The 15,299-nt window shown below is 42.2% G+C and overlaps 1 protein-coding gene across 1 annotated transcript in view; it reads left to right on the top strand.

Annotated features, from left to right (window-relative positions):
- The window catches only part of COL6A3 (collagen type VI alpha 3 chain), a 105,373-nt gene that overhangs the window by 79,938 nt on the left and 10,136 nt on the right, over positions 1 to 15,299 (top strand). Inside the window, exons 33-45 of the mRNA XM_069983142.1 lie at positions 2,368 to 2,430; positions 2,752 to 2,814; positions 2,920 to 2,952; positions 3,048 to 3,084; positions 4,640 to 4,651; positions 5,601 to 6,094; positions 8,301 to 8,397; positions 9,019 to 9,717; positions 9,836 to 9,938; positions 11,127 to 11,215; positions 12,188 to 12,481; positions 13,459 to 13,539; positions 13,798 to 13,878. Coding sequence (XP_069839243.1) covers positions 2,368 to 2,430; positions 2,752 to 2,814; positions 2,920 to 2,952; positions 3,048 to 3,084; positions 4,640 to 4,651; positions 5,601 to 6,094; positions 8,301 to 8,397; positions 9,019 to 9,717; positions 9,836 to 9,938; positions 11,127 to 11,215; positions 12,188 to 12,481; positions 13,459 to 13,539; positions 13,798 to 13,878 — 2,146 coding nt within the window. The remainder of the gene's footprint in view (positions 1 to 2,367; positions 2,431 to 2,751; positions 2,815 to 2,919; positions 2,953 to 3,047; positions 3,085 to 4,639; positions 4,652 to 5,600; positions 6,095 to 8,300; positions 8,398 to 9,018; positions 9,718 to 9,835; positions 9,939 to 11,126; positions 11,216 to 12,187; positions 12,482 to 13,458; positions 13,540 to 13,797; positions 13,879 to 15,299) is intronic.

Below are 15,299 nucleotides of genomic sequence, written 5' to 3'. Positions count from 1 at the left end.
AATGATTGAAACACGTTGGGTTGGTGCCTTTTCCTGCTGACTGCTCCTTACATTGCCTGATGCATGTAGTTTATGACCTGTTATTATAAATGAAGGGTTAAACAGAAATAGGAAGTTTGTCTTTGTTGCTGACGCCAAGAAACATAACTAAAACCTGTATTACATGGCACTGTATTGAGGGGAAAATGAATGCAGACCTGTCAGGTCAGTGCTTGCTTCCGCCTCGTTCCCTGCTTGCTGCCTACAACTACATACATACATGCACCCTCACTCACACACATACATGCACCCTCACTCACACACATACATGCACCCTCACTCACTCATACATGCAACCTCACTCATACATACATACATACATACATGTACCCTCACTCACACATACATACATGCACCCCCACTCACACACATACATACATGCACCCTCACTCACTCACTCATACATGCACCCTCACTCATACATACATACATACATACATGTACCCTCACTCACACATACATACATGCACCCTCACTCACACACATACATACATGCACCCTCACTCACTCATACATGCACCCTCACTCATACATACATACATACATGTACCCTCACTCACACATACATACATACATGCACCCTCACTCACACATACATACATACATCCTCACTCACTCATACATGCACCCTCACTCACACACACATACACCCTAACTTACTCATACACACATACATACATACATACATACATGCATGCACCCTCACTCACACATACATACATACATACATATATGCACTCTCACACATACATACATACATGCACCCTCACACATACATACAAGCACAGTCACTCATTCATACATACATACATGCACCCTCACTCACTCACACATATATACATGCACCCTCACTCACTCATACATACATGCACCCTCACTCACTCAATCATACATGCATACATACACCCTCACTCACTCACTCACTCACTCACACATACATACTCACTCACTCATTCATACATACATACATTCATGCACCCTCACTCACACACATACATACATACATACATACATGCACCCTCACTCATATATACATACATGCACCCTCACACATACATACATGCACACTCACTCATTCATACATACATACATGCACCCTCACTCACTCATACATATATACATGCACCCTCACTCACTCATACATACATGCACCCTCACTCACTCACTCACTCATACATACATACACCCTCACTCACACATACATACTTACTCACTCATTCATACATACATACATTCATGCACCCTCACTCACACACACGTACATACATGCACCCTCACACATACATACATACTCACTCACTCACTCACTCACTCATACTTACAAACATACATAGATACATGCACCCTCACTCACTCATACATACATACATACATGGACATACACATGCTCAGTTATACACTAACCTCCTTGATACTGGCCTCCTCACCGGCAGACATCCTGGCTGTGCAGGGTCAGGACCTCAGATAAGGACAGCCATAGTCAGGCAGTGGAGACAGCTCTGGGGGGGGCCTTCCTGTTGATGATGTGGTGCAGGCTTGTGCTGCGTGTCCTCTCCTCCCCCATCCCCCAGAACGACAATCAGGACAACCTCAGGGACAGCAGCAGACAGTGGAGGATACACACCACACATTGTAAGTGATGTTGTGCATCCTCTACTGTTTGCTTTTCTAACACAAACCCTGCTACCGGGTTCAGGCTTGTGGAGGCCCCTATGTGAATAGAATAGGGCCCCCCTGTAATTCACCACCAGATGGCGAACTAGGCCATCGCCTACCCCTGCCTACCCTTTGTCCTGGCCCTGGCCTGTGCTATTACTTGCACAGACAGTGAGCAGTGGGAGGGGCCATGGAGAGAGTAGGAGGGGCTGCCTGGATGATCCTTGGATCATCTGGGCTGCTCATTGAAGTCAGCAGCGGTGCTGTTGCTACTCCTATTACAGGGAGCAATGAGCAACAGATCATCGCTGACACTGTGCATGTTGGCTGATCGTGGTCTTTTATCGTTTCACATTACACCAAACGATTATCGTCTGGAACGGGCAGTAATCGGCCAAGTACGAGCGATAATCGTTTAGTGTAATAGGGCCTTTAGACTAAGAGTAAAAATTGATCGACAGTTGGAGCCCACACCTGTATCAGTAACTATACATGTCTTTTGCTTACTACCTGTTTAGTTTTTACATTTCAACTAAGTGTATAGAATAAATTTCATTTATCTTCACTTACATTTTATATAGACTAGGTCCTAAAGGTGATGTAACTCCATTAGGTTCAAGGTTAATTTATAAAATGGTGATACCAACAGAGATGTTCTCATGTATTGTTTAGGGAGATCCTGGAGACAAGGGAACAAATGGAGATTCTGGACCTAAAGGAAGCAGGGGCCGCAGGGTAAGTGTAAATTTAAGCTATAGGCTATGTTCACACAACATCCTGTCTCGGTCGTCCTTTTGGCCAGACAGCATTTTGATGCCAAAAGACGTCCATCCTTTGTTAATTGTGGATATGCTTATCAAGAAATGAATGTCTTTTGTTGTCAAAATGATGGCAGCCTAAAATGACGTCTAAAAAAACAAAGTTGTGTGAACATAGCCTTAAGGGATAATGATCTATAGTTCCTTAGAAGTCAGAGAGTCTTTTTAACTGAAGATTGTGTGCTTGCTGCCAAGACAACAAGTTCTATTACTCATTTGGTGTCCTTTTTATCTCCAGGGCAATGCTGGCATTCCTGGTACATTGGGTGCTCCAGGAGATCCAGGATATCCAGGACCGGCTGTAAGTAATACATAATGATGCTATGAAATGTCTATGTGTTGTCAAGATACATTGGATCGTATATACAGAAAAAAAACATTTCCCATCAATACATTTTTTTCTCAGGGCCTGAAGGGAGAGAGGGGAGGCACAAGAGATGTAAGTATTGGAAAGTATTGGACCCTAGACAACTTGAAAATAGCTTTCCAGATTGGAAGAGGTTACTTATATTTTTATGTTTTCTTCTTTTACAGCATTGTACTCTTGTTAAGAATATCAAAAACACATGCCGTAAGTATTTCTAAGAATTTCCAAAAATTACCCTAGATTATTGGTTTCTATTAGAGATGAGCGAATCGGGTTCGGGTTCGAGTCCATCTGAACCCGAACGATCGGCATTTGATTAGCGGGGGCTGCTGAACTTGGATAAAGCTCTGAGGTTGTCTGGAAAACATGGATACAGCCAATGACTATATCCATGTTTTCAACATAGCCTTAGGGCTTTATCCAACTTCAGCAGCCACCGCTAATCAAATGCCGAAAGTTCGGGTTTGGATGGACTCAAGCATGCTCGAAGTTCGCTCATCTCTAGTTTCTATCCATTCAAAACTTTAATTTTCAACATAGTTGGTGACCAATGTCCTAGATCAGGGGTGTCAAACTAAAATACACAGTGGGCCAAAATTAAAAAATTGGACAAAGTCGCGGGCCAACCATGATATTTAATGAAGATTGCAGGCAGCGTTTCTGGCACTCTCAGAGCAGCATGCGGCTTTCCTGCCACTGCCTATCCTAAAGTAATTTCCACATGAAAGTTACCCATTATATCCCTCCCAATAGTGTCATATAGTAGCCAGCCCTCCCAATAGTGACCCATATAGTAGCCAGCTCTCCCGATAGTGTCCCATATGGTAACCAGCCCCCAATATTCTCTTATGTAGAAGCCAGCCCTCCCCAATAGTCTCTTATATAGAAGCCAGACCTTTCCAATAGTCTCTTATGTAGAAGCCAGCCCTCCCCAATAGTGTCTTATATAGAAGCCAGTCCCTAAAATAGTCTCTTATATAGTAGCCAGTCCTCTCCAGTAGTCTCTTAAGTAGAAGACAGCCAATCCTCTATAGTCTCTTATGTAGAAGCCAGCCCTCCCCAATAGTCACTTATGTAGACGCCAGCCCTCCCCAAAAGTCTCTTATGTAGAAGCCAGCCAGCCCTCCCCAATAGTTTCTTATGTAGAAGCCAGCCCTCCCTAATTGTGTCTTATATAGAAGACAGCCAGCCCTCCCCAATAGTCTCTTATATAGTAGCCAGCCCACCCCAAAGGTTTTATTTATAGTAGCCAGCCCTCCCCAACAGTCTCTTATGTAGAAGCCAGTTCTCAAGAAAAGTCTCTAAAATAGAAGCCAGCCTCTACTGTAGTTGTTCATGACTGCCCCCTTAGCTTGTACTTACCCTTCCTGTGGCTCCAGAGGGCGCCTGTCGGAGGACGCGCGCAATGACTTCACCACATTGCCAGTGTTGGGGCACTACTAAAACAAAAACTGCCTGCAGCCTACAAAATTATAATATGGGTGGTCCAAGCAACTCTACGGCTGCAACGTCAGGTGGTCTAAATTTAACACAGCAATGGAAAAGCTTGGCGGGCCAAAAATAATGGCACCACGGGCCAGATTTGGCCCAATGGCCAGAGTTTGACATGACTGTCCTAGATGATATTCTAGTCATTTAGTCAAATAATGTTTATTAGATAAGGTAATATCAGCGGTAATAAGGTAAATGCTTTAGTTCAGGCTCTGATTATTTCTTCTTATTTTTTTCCATCTTGGATCATCCTCTCCATTCTATACAGCTTGCTGCTATGGTGAGTATAACTGGATTTGGATTCATTTTGAATACTAACACAGTGTATTAGACTATCCTAGGAGGATAGGGGTATTACACATACTATGGTTAATAAATACGGTAATTTACACATACTTATTAGTAGTAAGAAGGTCCGAAGTAAAAATATTTAAATAAAAAGTATTACAAAGTGATTTCTGCTGCCCCATCTGAATGTAGTATAAGATAGAGGAAGTGAAGCTGAACTTTATGATATATACATTCACATCCTTTCAGGACTCTTAAAAGAAACAATAAGAGTGCTGATGGCTGAATTCATTGTAAAGGTGGCACAGGGTTACTGTAGTACAGATGCCATTCACATCAATGGGAGCTGAGATGTAGTAACCTGACACGGCCACTACACTATGAATGGAGCCACATTCTTCCAAGCCTATTGATTGTGTATGTGCCAGAGTTGTAGTTCTGCAAACACCTGTAGCTCTGCAAAGTCCCAGAAAACCCTTTAAAGGTGTTATAGATGGGTCTCCATGGTTACGGAGGCGCAATGAGACCATAATGTGCTTGACCCCTATTCTATCCAATAGGGGTTAGACCCATTATGGTCTTATTGTGTCCCTGTATGCATGGAGACCAGAAATTCTGGATTAGCAGAGGAACTTTATATTCCAATAGGGCTGGTAGCAATGAGAATAAATATTATTTTCTTACCTTCATCTGTAGCACTTATATTATTTTCTTACCTTCATCCTTAGCCCCTATATTATTTTCTTACCTTCATCCTTAGCACCTTTTCAGTTACTTTACAGTATTCCGTATACAAATTAGGCAGTTTGGTGCACTTTTCAGGTCTGGTACTGGAATACAAAATAGCGTAGCTATGAATCTGGCGTGTGACAAATCCTTTAAATAAATTACTTTTACTGCATGGAATATTTAATGACATTATTTCTGAACTCGCTCTTCAGGTCCAAAAGAGTGCCCAGTGTACCCCACTGACTTGGTCTTTGCAATTGACACCTCTACTGATGTGAACCGCAACCAATTCAACAACATGAAGGAAGCCGTTTTGAGAATGGTTAACCAGCTTACAATTACAGACAGCAATTGTCCACGAGGGGCTCGTGTAGCACTGCTAACCTACAATAGTGAGGTCACCACAGAAGTCCGCTTTTCGGAAGGTTTAAGGAAGCCAGGTCTACTTAAAGTGATTGGAGACCTGCAGCTGAAAACAAGTACAAAACAGAGAAGCCTTGACACCGTTATGTCCTTTGTGGCAAGAAATACATTCAAGAGGGCACGTGGAGGGTTCCTCGCAAGAAAAGTGGCTGTTTTCTTCAGTAATGCCCCAACTAGAGGCTCAGTACAGCTGAATGAAGCGGTTCTTAAATTGTATGATGCTGGAGTTTCCTCTGTTTTCCTCACCAACCGAGAAGATAGGGCACTGGGAAATGCTTTGAAGGTGAGCAAACTATTTTGTTTTTTTTAAGGCTATGAGGAGCTCATTGAAAAGCTTTTTTTGTAATTTTTTTCTTTGTACTTATATTGATAAAAAAAAGTCTCAATAACTCTTTATTGAGAATTTTGCTTACTTTTGTTTTTAAAGCTTCTATAGCTTGCTGTGTGAGCTCTACTTTCTCCCTACATTTATACATGACCCATATGATTCTCTCCTAAAAAATGACTGCTACTTTCCTCTCTTTTTCCAGCCTGTGTGATTTTTCGCCCAAGATTTCTCTCTCTCATGTCCACAGTTTGAGCTTCCTTGCAACTCACTCCCCCTTCCTGCTTCTAACATAGGGAGAGTAGAAAGTCTGTTTGACAGACCTATCTTTCCCTGATCAGCAACAAAATGTCATAAAATATTTTATGACTATCCCATAAGACTATTTAGAAAGTTTTATCATGTTGCATCCAGGAAGCGATTAAACAATAAAAAAAAAATCAGTGCAACAATGTCAATAACTTTTAGGCTATGTTTACACAACGTAACAGACCGGCCGGTCAGAACTGAACGGCCGGTCACAGAAGAGATAATCCCGGACGGTACTGCAGTACAGGGCGGATCATCTTTAGGGCTGCAGAGTTCTGATGTTCAGAGTTCTCCCCACAGCACACTATGGAGTGTGCAGCCAAAGCCAGTGCACTGACAGGGTTTTCTGCCGTAGAAAAGCTGTAGAAGCTGTAGAAAATTGAGAGATCCCGGCCGGAGCGTATACTATGTGTATACGCTCCGGCCGGGATTCCATAGAAGGCAGGGCAACATATATTTTCATAAAAAGTATAGCTGTTGTTGCCGATTGCAACAACGGCCATACTTTTACCAAAATATACGTTGTGTGAACATAGCCCTAAGCTGCGAGTCTACCACACTAGAGATATCATTAGTTTATACATCATTTGATGAAATTTTTAGGGAATGTTTTACAATTACTAGTACTAAGCTAGAAAACATACTTCTATTTTGTTTTGAAAGCAAATATTGGACAAAACCCAATATTGGTGCAAAATAAAAACCCAGTATTGCTTTCAGAAATGGTTTACTAGAGGTGTAGTTTTCCTAAAGGTTTGCCAATAATATACTGCTTGATTTGCTGAATAATGGAGGTTAATGTGTAACACAAGCTATCTTTATCAGCTGATTTGCTGTTTAGGAAAATTACTTTTATTTAATATGCAAATTAGCACTGGGGGTATTACTTTATCCCTTAATGCACTATATACATATTGAATAAAAGTCATTTTCTCAAACAGAGCAGCCGATCAAAATACCAAAGGTAGTGTTCCTACATACTTCTCCTCTTTAGGAATTCAAGTAGTTTATTCTCATTCCTGGTGATGGACTCTTTTAAAAGGATATTTTTACTATATGGAACATGTAAAGGAAACGAAAAGTCCATCACAGATAAAAGGTTGATCATCCTTAAGTGTATGGTCTTACTGAGACTATGAACAAAGACTTTAGAAATCTAGGACAAGCATTTGAAGTGACACTGTCACCCCCTTTTTGCATTTTGACTGCTCTCCACAGGTGTAAAGGGTAAATGTTATAGCTTTCATTACTTATTTTATATCACACCTCATGGTGCTTGTTCTGGTAAAAAGTCGTTTTTTTTATCACCTGTGGATTGGTATATGTGGGCGGAGCCTTGTGGCCTATGTGCCACATTGATCTGCCCCTATAGCCACTTAGCCCCGCCCCATCAATACATAGGCCCCACCCCCTCAGCAGCCATTGAAAGGGCCAGCCTAAAGCTCTAGGCCCCATCCCTAGATTCTCCCACACCAATGGCTGCTGAGGAGGCGGGGACTATGCGGCAATGACGTCACATATGGGGGTTAGTGGTGCTAGGGGCGGAGCTCTGTGGCACAAAGGCCGCAAGGCCCCACCCACATATACCAATCCACAGGTGATAAAAACGACTTTTTACCAGAACAAGCACCATGAGGTCTGATATAAAATAAGTAATGAAAGCTGTAACATTTACCCTTTACACCTGTGGAGAGCAGTCAAAATGCAAAAAGGGGTTGACAGTGTCACTTTAAGTTTGTTATTGTGGTGATTGTATTATGCCCATACAATATGGTAGTTCTTAAAAAAAAAACTTTACTGCATTTACAGTGCCCCCCACGAATAACAGCTAACAGCTTGTCAATGTGTCTTCCAGGTTAATAACACAGAAGTGGGCCAGGCTTTTGTTCTTGGCTCTGGTGCTCAAGTCAATGAAACCATTCGCCGTATATTCTCCTGCCATGTGTGTCTGGGTAAGCAATTGTTTCTAAAAAAAAATGTGTAGTATGAAATGTTTAGCACTGTTTTTTTATCGCTGTCTGAATTATTGTTCAGGAAAAATTTTGCAAAAAAAAATATTTCCTAGTGATGTATAAATTAGTCTGGAATCATGCATTTACTTGTATTAAATGCATATCTTCATATCCACTCCAAGATTTGGGTCCAAAACTAAGGGACCTGTATAAATTTGTGATAAGTTTGCTGACCCCAACAATTTTGGCAGAACCGTCAAACCATCGAGTGTGTGGAAGCCTCTTGACTCCAACAGAAGGTGTCAGTGGAGAGAGGAATCAGGCATGTTAGATTCCAACTGCTTGACCCTTAAATTCTTGACTCTTTTGTTCATGGGAAAACAAGCTGCCACCATGGTTGTTTAGCCAAAACCTATTTTTGCGCAAGATCCCTGCTTCCCCAACAATTGTGCAATATTTTTTATTTTGCACCCCGCTCACCATGTGGGTGGGGAGCGGGCATGGCATTGCACATAGGGAAGCATGTGTCCAAAATACATCTTGATACATCTGCCCCTAAATGTTTCTTACGTATTTTACTTAAAGACACAATGTAGTTGACGCAATGTTTTTTATCTATAGATATCTGTGAACCACCTAGTGAATGCGGAGTCACCATTCCCAGAGGAGACCTTCGTTTACGACGTTCAGCCGCTACTGATGTAGATATTGACCTAGCTTTCCTAGTGGACAGTTCAGACTCTACAAATCCAGCCCAATTTGCAGAAATTAAGAAATTTGTATCACATGTGATAGGGCAGCTGGAACTTAGCCCAGAACCTAAATCCTCTTCTCATCATGCTCGTATAGCTGTTCTCCAACATGCCCCCTATGAACATCAGATCAATGCCAGTTTCCCCCCTGTGAAAGTTGATGTTGGACTGACCGATTACACAGAAAAAGAGAAACTTCAGGCATTTATCCAGACAAAAATGACACAACTATATGGAACACGGGCACTGGGCAATGCTGTCAAGTATGTGGTGGAGCATGTATTTGAGGGTGCACCCAACCCCAGGACCATGAAAGTAATGTTCCTCATTTTGACTGGAGAAGTAAAGTCCCATGAGCTTCACCAGTTACGTCAAAATATAATCGAGGCCAAATGTAAGGGTTACTTCTTTGTTATTCTAAGCATAGGGAAAAAGGTGAATACTGCACAGCTCAACTCCTTGGCTAGTGAGCCCCATGATGTTTTCTCCAAGAAGGCGGATAAGGCATCGGAGCTTCATGAAGAGACTCTGATGAGATTTGGCTTACATCTACCAGGATTCATCAGCAGTGAGTAGATACATATATATATAAGTAGTCTTTACCTAACCATTAATAGAGTCTTCACAGTGTAAGTGATAGGATGGATTATAGATAATCTTTTATTGCTTATTCTCTTTATTTGCAGGTGAAAATGCATTCCATCTCTCTCCTGAAATACAGAAGCATTGTGACTGGTTCCAGAATGATCATCCTTCAAGCACTTTACAGGACAGGGCTATTATTGATGAGTATGTGATCTAAAATAATAAAATTGGTTATACTAACACCAGTGGTAGTCAACCAGGACAGGAAAAACAGATCACTGATCTCAGGGAGACAAGCCAAAGATAACACTTCCGGCTGCTGGTTAAAGCACTCAATGCAGGGAAATCCTAGGTGCATTGCTCCCTGGGAAACATGAATATACAAAAGAAGAACCCATGGAACCTCATTTAACTGAGGCTCTACAGGTTCTTCTTTTGAATATTCAGATTCAAATACTAGACCTAATACCCTGCCACAACTAAGGATCAATAGTTCACTTTGCAAAAGAGAAAGGGCCATATTACAGGACCTGATATTGAGGAGCAAGCGAGCGTCAACCTGTTAGGTCAGGGCTCACTTTCTCTTTTTTCCCCACTTGCTGTCTTTGCTATTGTATGTACAGGCAGCAAGTGCGTGTGTGTGTGTGGGGGGGGAGACACGGGAGCTGTGAGTATGGCTGCCCATTGAAGAGAGTAGAGGTCTCTTAAATGGGCCGCTATTGTTACCGTTTTGATAGGTCGTGTTTAAAAACAATGATCAGCTGGCATTAGCGGCGTATTAACTTTACCATAGGTCCCGGGCTGTTCACCACGCCTGCCCCCCCCCCCCCCCACTGTAACTTTGACAGTACTAGCGTAGTGTCCACAGTACAGGATAGATAATGTCATGATGCCCTGATTTGTGCCAAATTTCAGTAAAAAAGCAGCAATTTTCTGCAAATAATGGCAGAACTGTAGCCAGGAGACAATACTCCACTGAAAGTATAAGTCTTTTTGGGCAGCCATGGGCCCCCCAGGAGCTCAGGGTCCTGGGCTACCGCCTGAAAAGTACCTATTATAATCCGCTACTGGCCGGCATCGTGCATGTCGGCTAATTGTTGCCTTTTAACATGAGACGTCAAGAAGGGCCAGAATAGCTACAGACTGAATAGATCTGGAACTGGAACTTCAAGTCTTTTTTGATATAAAGGCACAAGATCTCCGGCCCCTCTATTGTTATATGTAATGACACAGTTGCAAAAGAATGCAAACATTCAATGTATTTAATGAATGAAATCAAGTGTAGATTGACCAAGCTTCTCTTCATATTTTACACCTGATTTTTAAACTCCATTATATGATAACTTTTTTTTTACTACATCTATATGATTTTTTCCTCTTTATGAATGACAGAACACAAAATACAGTAGTACCCGATGAGCCGCTAACCAGCAAAAAGCCTGAGATCGTAACGATACGTGCAAGCACCGAGACACCAACAGGTACCTGCATTCTAAGTGGCACATTATCTTTTTTTATCTATTTCACATGCTACTTGTATGCTTGTCTGCCCCTTTCTTTCTTTACAATACTTTCTATCTGTAAGGTGTATAGCAGTAAACATTCATTTATATTTCTTATATATAAAAATGAAATGATTCAATAAACAATAACTGATTTTTTTTACTTTCAACAGATTTGTACTTATCAGCTGCTGTATGTCCTGTAGGAAGTGTTTTATTATTTCCAGTCTGACACAGTGCTCTCTGCTGCCGCCTCTGTTCATGACAGGAACTGTCCAAAGCAGGAAAAGTTTTCTTTGGGATTTGTTACTGCTCTGGACAGTTCCTGTCCCGGACAGAGTTGGCAGCAAAGAGCACTATTTCAGACTGGAAAGAATTCCCCACTGCCTGAAGGACATACAGTAGCTGATAAGTACTGAAGGTATAGAAGTACCAGGAGAACCTAACAGGGTTTATTACAAACCTTGGTGGTGTGTGTGTGTGGGGGGGGGGGGGGGGGGGGGGAATAGGACATAACCAACACATGAGCAGTGGAGGTCCCAGTAGTAACAACCTCAAAAATACACCATTGGACCTGGGTTGTTCCCCAAACTTGTGGATCCTCAATCCCCACCACTGTCCTAACACACCATGGGAGACATATATAAAGTGTTCCCCTGGCGTATGCCACAAAAAAATATGCAGATTTTTGTGCAAACCTCCCTTGCACAAAACTCTGTCCCTGGTTTTCCCCTCTGATATATAATGGTTTATGCCTTCAAACATGTGTAAACCATGCAAGCGGGCCCACCTCCACTGTCTCAGGCCTGGGTTCAAAAATGGGCGCATTTCGATATATGTGGCCTATGTGTTGAGTATTTGCAGCCTTCATACAGATTTTTATTCTACATTATATTATGTTGCTGATATTACTACTGGTTACATGATAAGAAAAACGGTTCTACTTCCTAGCAGATCGTACAGAGACCACAGCAATGACAGACCTCCCAAGGACTGAGCTACTGGTATCTGATGTAACGGAGAGCAGCGTGCATCTGAGCTGGGCCAGTGCTGACCCCCATCAGCCTCATGTCTATGAGCTGAGCATCACCTCTCTGGATGACAACACTCTAGTCCTTAAACAGAATGTCACCGGCACTGACAGGCTCATTGGAGGCCTTATGAGTGGACATCTCTATCAAGTCACTCTTACAGGGCAACACAAGAACATGGGCCTCATCACTTACCAAGCAACATTTACGACTAGTAAGTATGAACTTCTGTGTTCCTAAATCTTCTCATTTATGGGGCAATTTTACAGACAACATGGTTCAAGTGTAGTAGAGACTGTTAAATCGATAGTAAAACAAAACTTGGACGATAGACTTGAGGGGATGAGTCACTTGGAGAGGACTAGTAGTTTCCAGTCATACAATAGAAATAGTATTAATATGGCTGGAAATCTCTGTCTAGGAAAGTTTTATTGTCAGAACCGTATGGGTATTCCAGAAATGTCATACTTAAAGTGGTGCATAATGTAACGGTGTGAATATTGGTCAGATTAATTGTAGCCTCGTCCATTGGTAAAGGCCCTATTACACGGAATGATTATCAGCCGTACTTGACCGATATTGGCCATTACGGCCCATAATCGTCCCGTGTAATAGAAAGCAACGATCAGCCGACATGAACAATTTTGGCTCATCGTTGCTGTTGTTTGTCTTTTAACATGTTTAAAGACAAACGACTTACATAGCAGCGATCTGCTGCCGCCGCTCCGTGTATCAGGAGCAGCGGCAACAGACCACCCCTATCCTCTATGGGCTGCTCGGATGATCTAGCGATCACCCGGGCAGCCCCCCGCGGCCTCCCCAGCACTTACCCGCTTGCCGCCGCCGCATATAGTGGCGACGGAGGGCAGGGTACGATGAGCAAACAAGAGCTGACACCGCTCGTTTGGTCCTTAAGTCAGTCCATGTAAAAAGGGCTTAAGTTTGAGAGTTAGTTAATAGTTAATTCTATGTATTTATCAGGCTACAGCCTTCACATTTCACATATACTGTGTAAAAACTATACCAATATGCAATGTAAAATACAGTTCATTGTTGTTACCAAGTCTTACTCAGTAGATATGATGTCCCTTTGGACATACTGTAAGTGGAAGGGTCCTAGAGCAGAATGCAACAAGAAGCAGATACATAAGTTCCTATAGACACATTACTGTACACAATTCTGCATTACAGGTACATCCCAGCCCCTGCCGGAAGTTGTAGAGACTATTGAAGAGACAGCGAACACAGAACCCCTAGACATCTCCGAAATAGGTGGGTATTGAATTAACAAGAAAGGACAAGGACAATAAAATAGAATAGTATGGTTGCATTTACATCACTGCGTATTCAACAACTGTTCATATTGTAGTGACTACAGTATTATGCAATATAACGTTTTTATAATATAAAGTTTTTACTTAATAAGTATGACTGCACATTGAATATGCTGTAAGTGGAAGGGTCTTGGTTCACTGGAGTAGATAAATGAGTTCTTATAGGCACATTAATGCACATAATTCTGCATTACAGAAAACTCTCCGCCCTTGCCAGAAGTTGTGGAGACTGCTGAAAAGATAGTGAGCACAGAACCCCTCGATACTCCAGAAATGGGTGAGTGATTAAGACACAGAAAAGGACAGTGAAAACTCAGAAGAATAGTAGGCACTCAGGCTAATGCACACACAGTTGGCTTTTGCTGCATCATGTATGGACACTTCTCCTAAAGCTGTGCTTGCTTTCGTAGCTGCTGCTTGACATTGAGTTCTGTTGCATAGCTTATTTGTAATCTGTAGATCCTTAGTGCTTCTCTTTTTTTTTTATCCCCAGTTATGTTTCATATAATATATACCCAGCCATGCTATCACTATGGCCTAGGTGCATCAATTTACGTATATCAATGCAGTATGACAATTAGTTTTTTCTTCATTAGACTACTGAGAAGTGCCTGGTGTAAAGACTTTACTTCCCAGAGTAAAATATTCTATTGAAAGTCAGCAAGGAGTACTGGAAAATTATTACAAAACTCAGAATGTAGTTATGATTATAATACAAGCTATTGCTCAGTCAGTATAAGATTACTAAAGCAATATATGTGTTAAGTTACCTAAAGGGGGTAGTCTGGGAAAAAGCAAAATCTGTAACCGGCTTGGGGATGTATAAATTAAGATGATATACTCACCTCCTCTGGTTCCCTGCAGCTGCCACACCAAAGCTTCTGGTCCTGCTTTGCTCTATGTTTCTTTTAGATTGTCTGACACCCCAACCCCACAGGACCGGGCGGCTTAGCCAATCAGTGGCTGCAGCAGTGTCCTGACTCACTGATTGGCTAAGCAGGCAGGTGCTGTGGGGTTGGGAGGGCACACAACCTGGAAACCACTAGACGACCAGGAGAGTTGGTGCAGCAGCTGCAAGGGAACACAGGAGTCAAGCATGTCACGACCCGACTCCCAGAGCTTTGTGGGCTTTGGCTGCTGGAGAGGATGATGGCAGGGGGATGCTCAGTGTCCCTCCAGTGCCCTGTGTCCCTCAGTGTCCCCCTGCCATCATCCTCTAGAGCAGCCACAGCCCGCACAGCTCTGGGAGTCGGGTCGTGACATCACCATTTTTCCCAGGAAGTGAAGCCTTGATGCAGTAATAAGTGCAGGGAAAAAAGCACTTTATAAGCATTTCCCGTAATAAGCGTATATTGGGGATTTGTATAACTTTTGGGGGGCAACACAATACTTTAATAAAAATGTTTGCTGGACTTCTCCTTTAAGATTATAATGTTAATGCCAAAGGATGGCCAATTCTTTGGTGATTATTTTACCTTTTTCCTCTAGGAAAATATACACAAACAGAAGGCTTGAAAAATGTTAAATCCTGATGTATAATCCTTCACTTATAACTTAATATCATCTGCATAACAATTGCTATACTTCACCCATCTGACTTGGGCTCCTCTTTTACTTCTATTCAGTCAGCAGGCGGTAACTGGTTGTCGAGCTTGTTAATCTAAGCAGACATGAGACCCAATTAACACAGCACCTCTC

The sequence above is a fragment of the Dendropsophus ebraccatus genome, chromosome 9 (assembly GCF_027789765.1).
Source record: "Dendropsophus ebraccatus isolate aDenEbr1 chromosome 9, aDenEbr1.pat, whole genome shotgun sequence".
NCBI lineage: Eukaryota > Metazoa > Chordata > Amphibia > Anura > Hylidae > Dendropsophus > Dendropsophus ebraccatus.
This window is presented reverse-complemented; position numbering and strand designations above follow the sequence as displayed.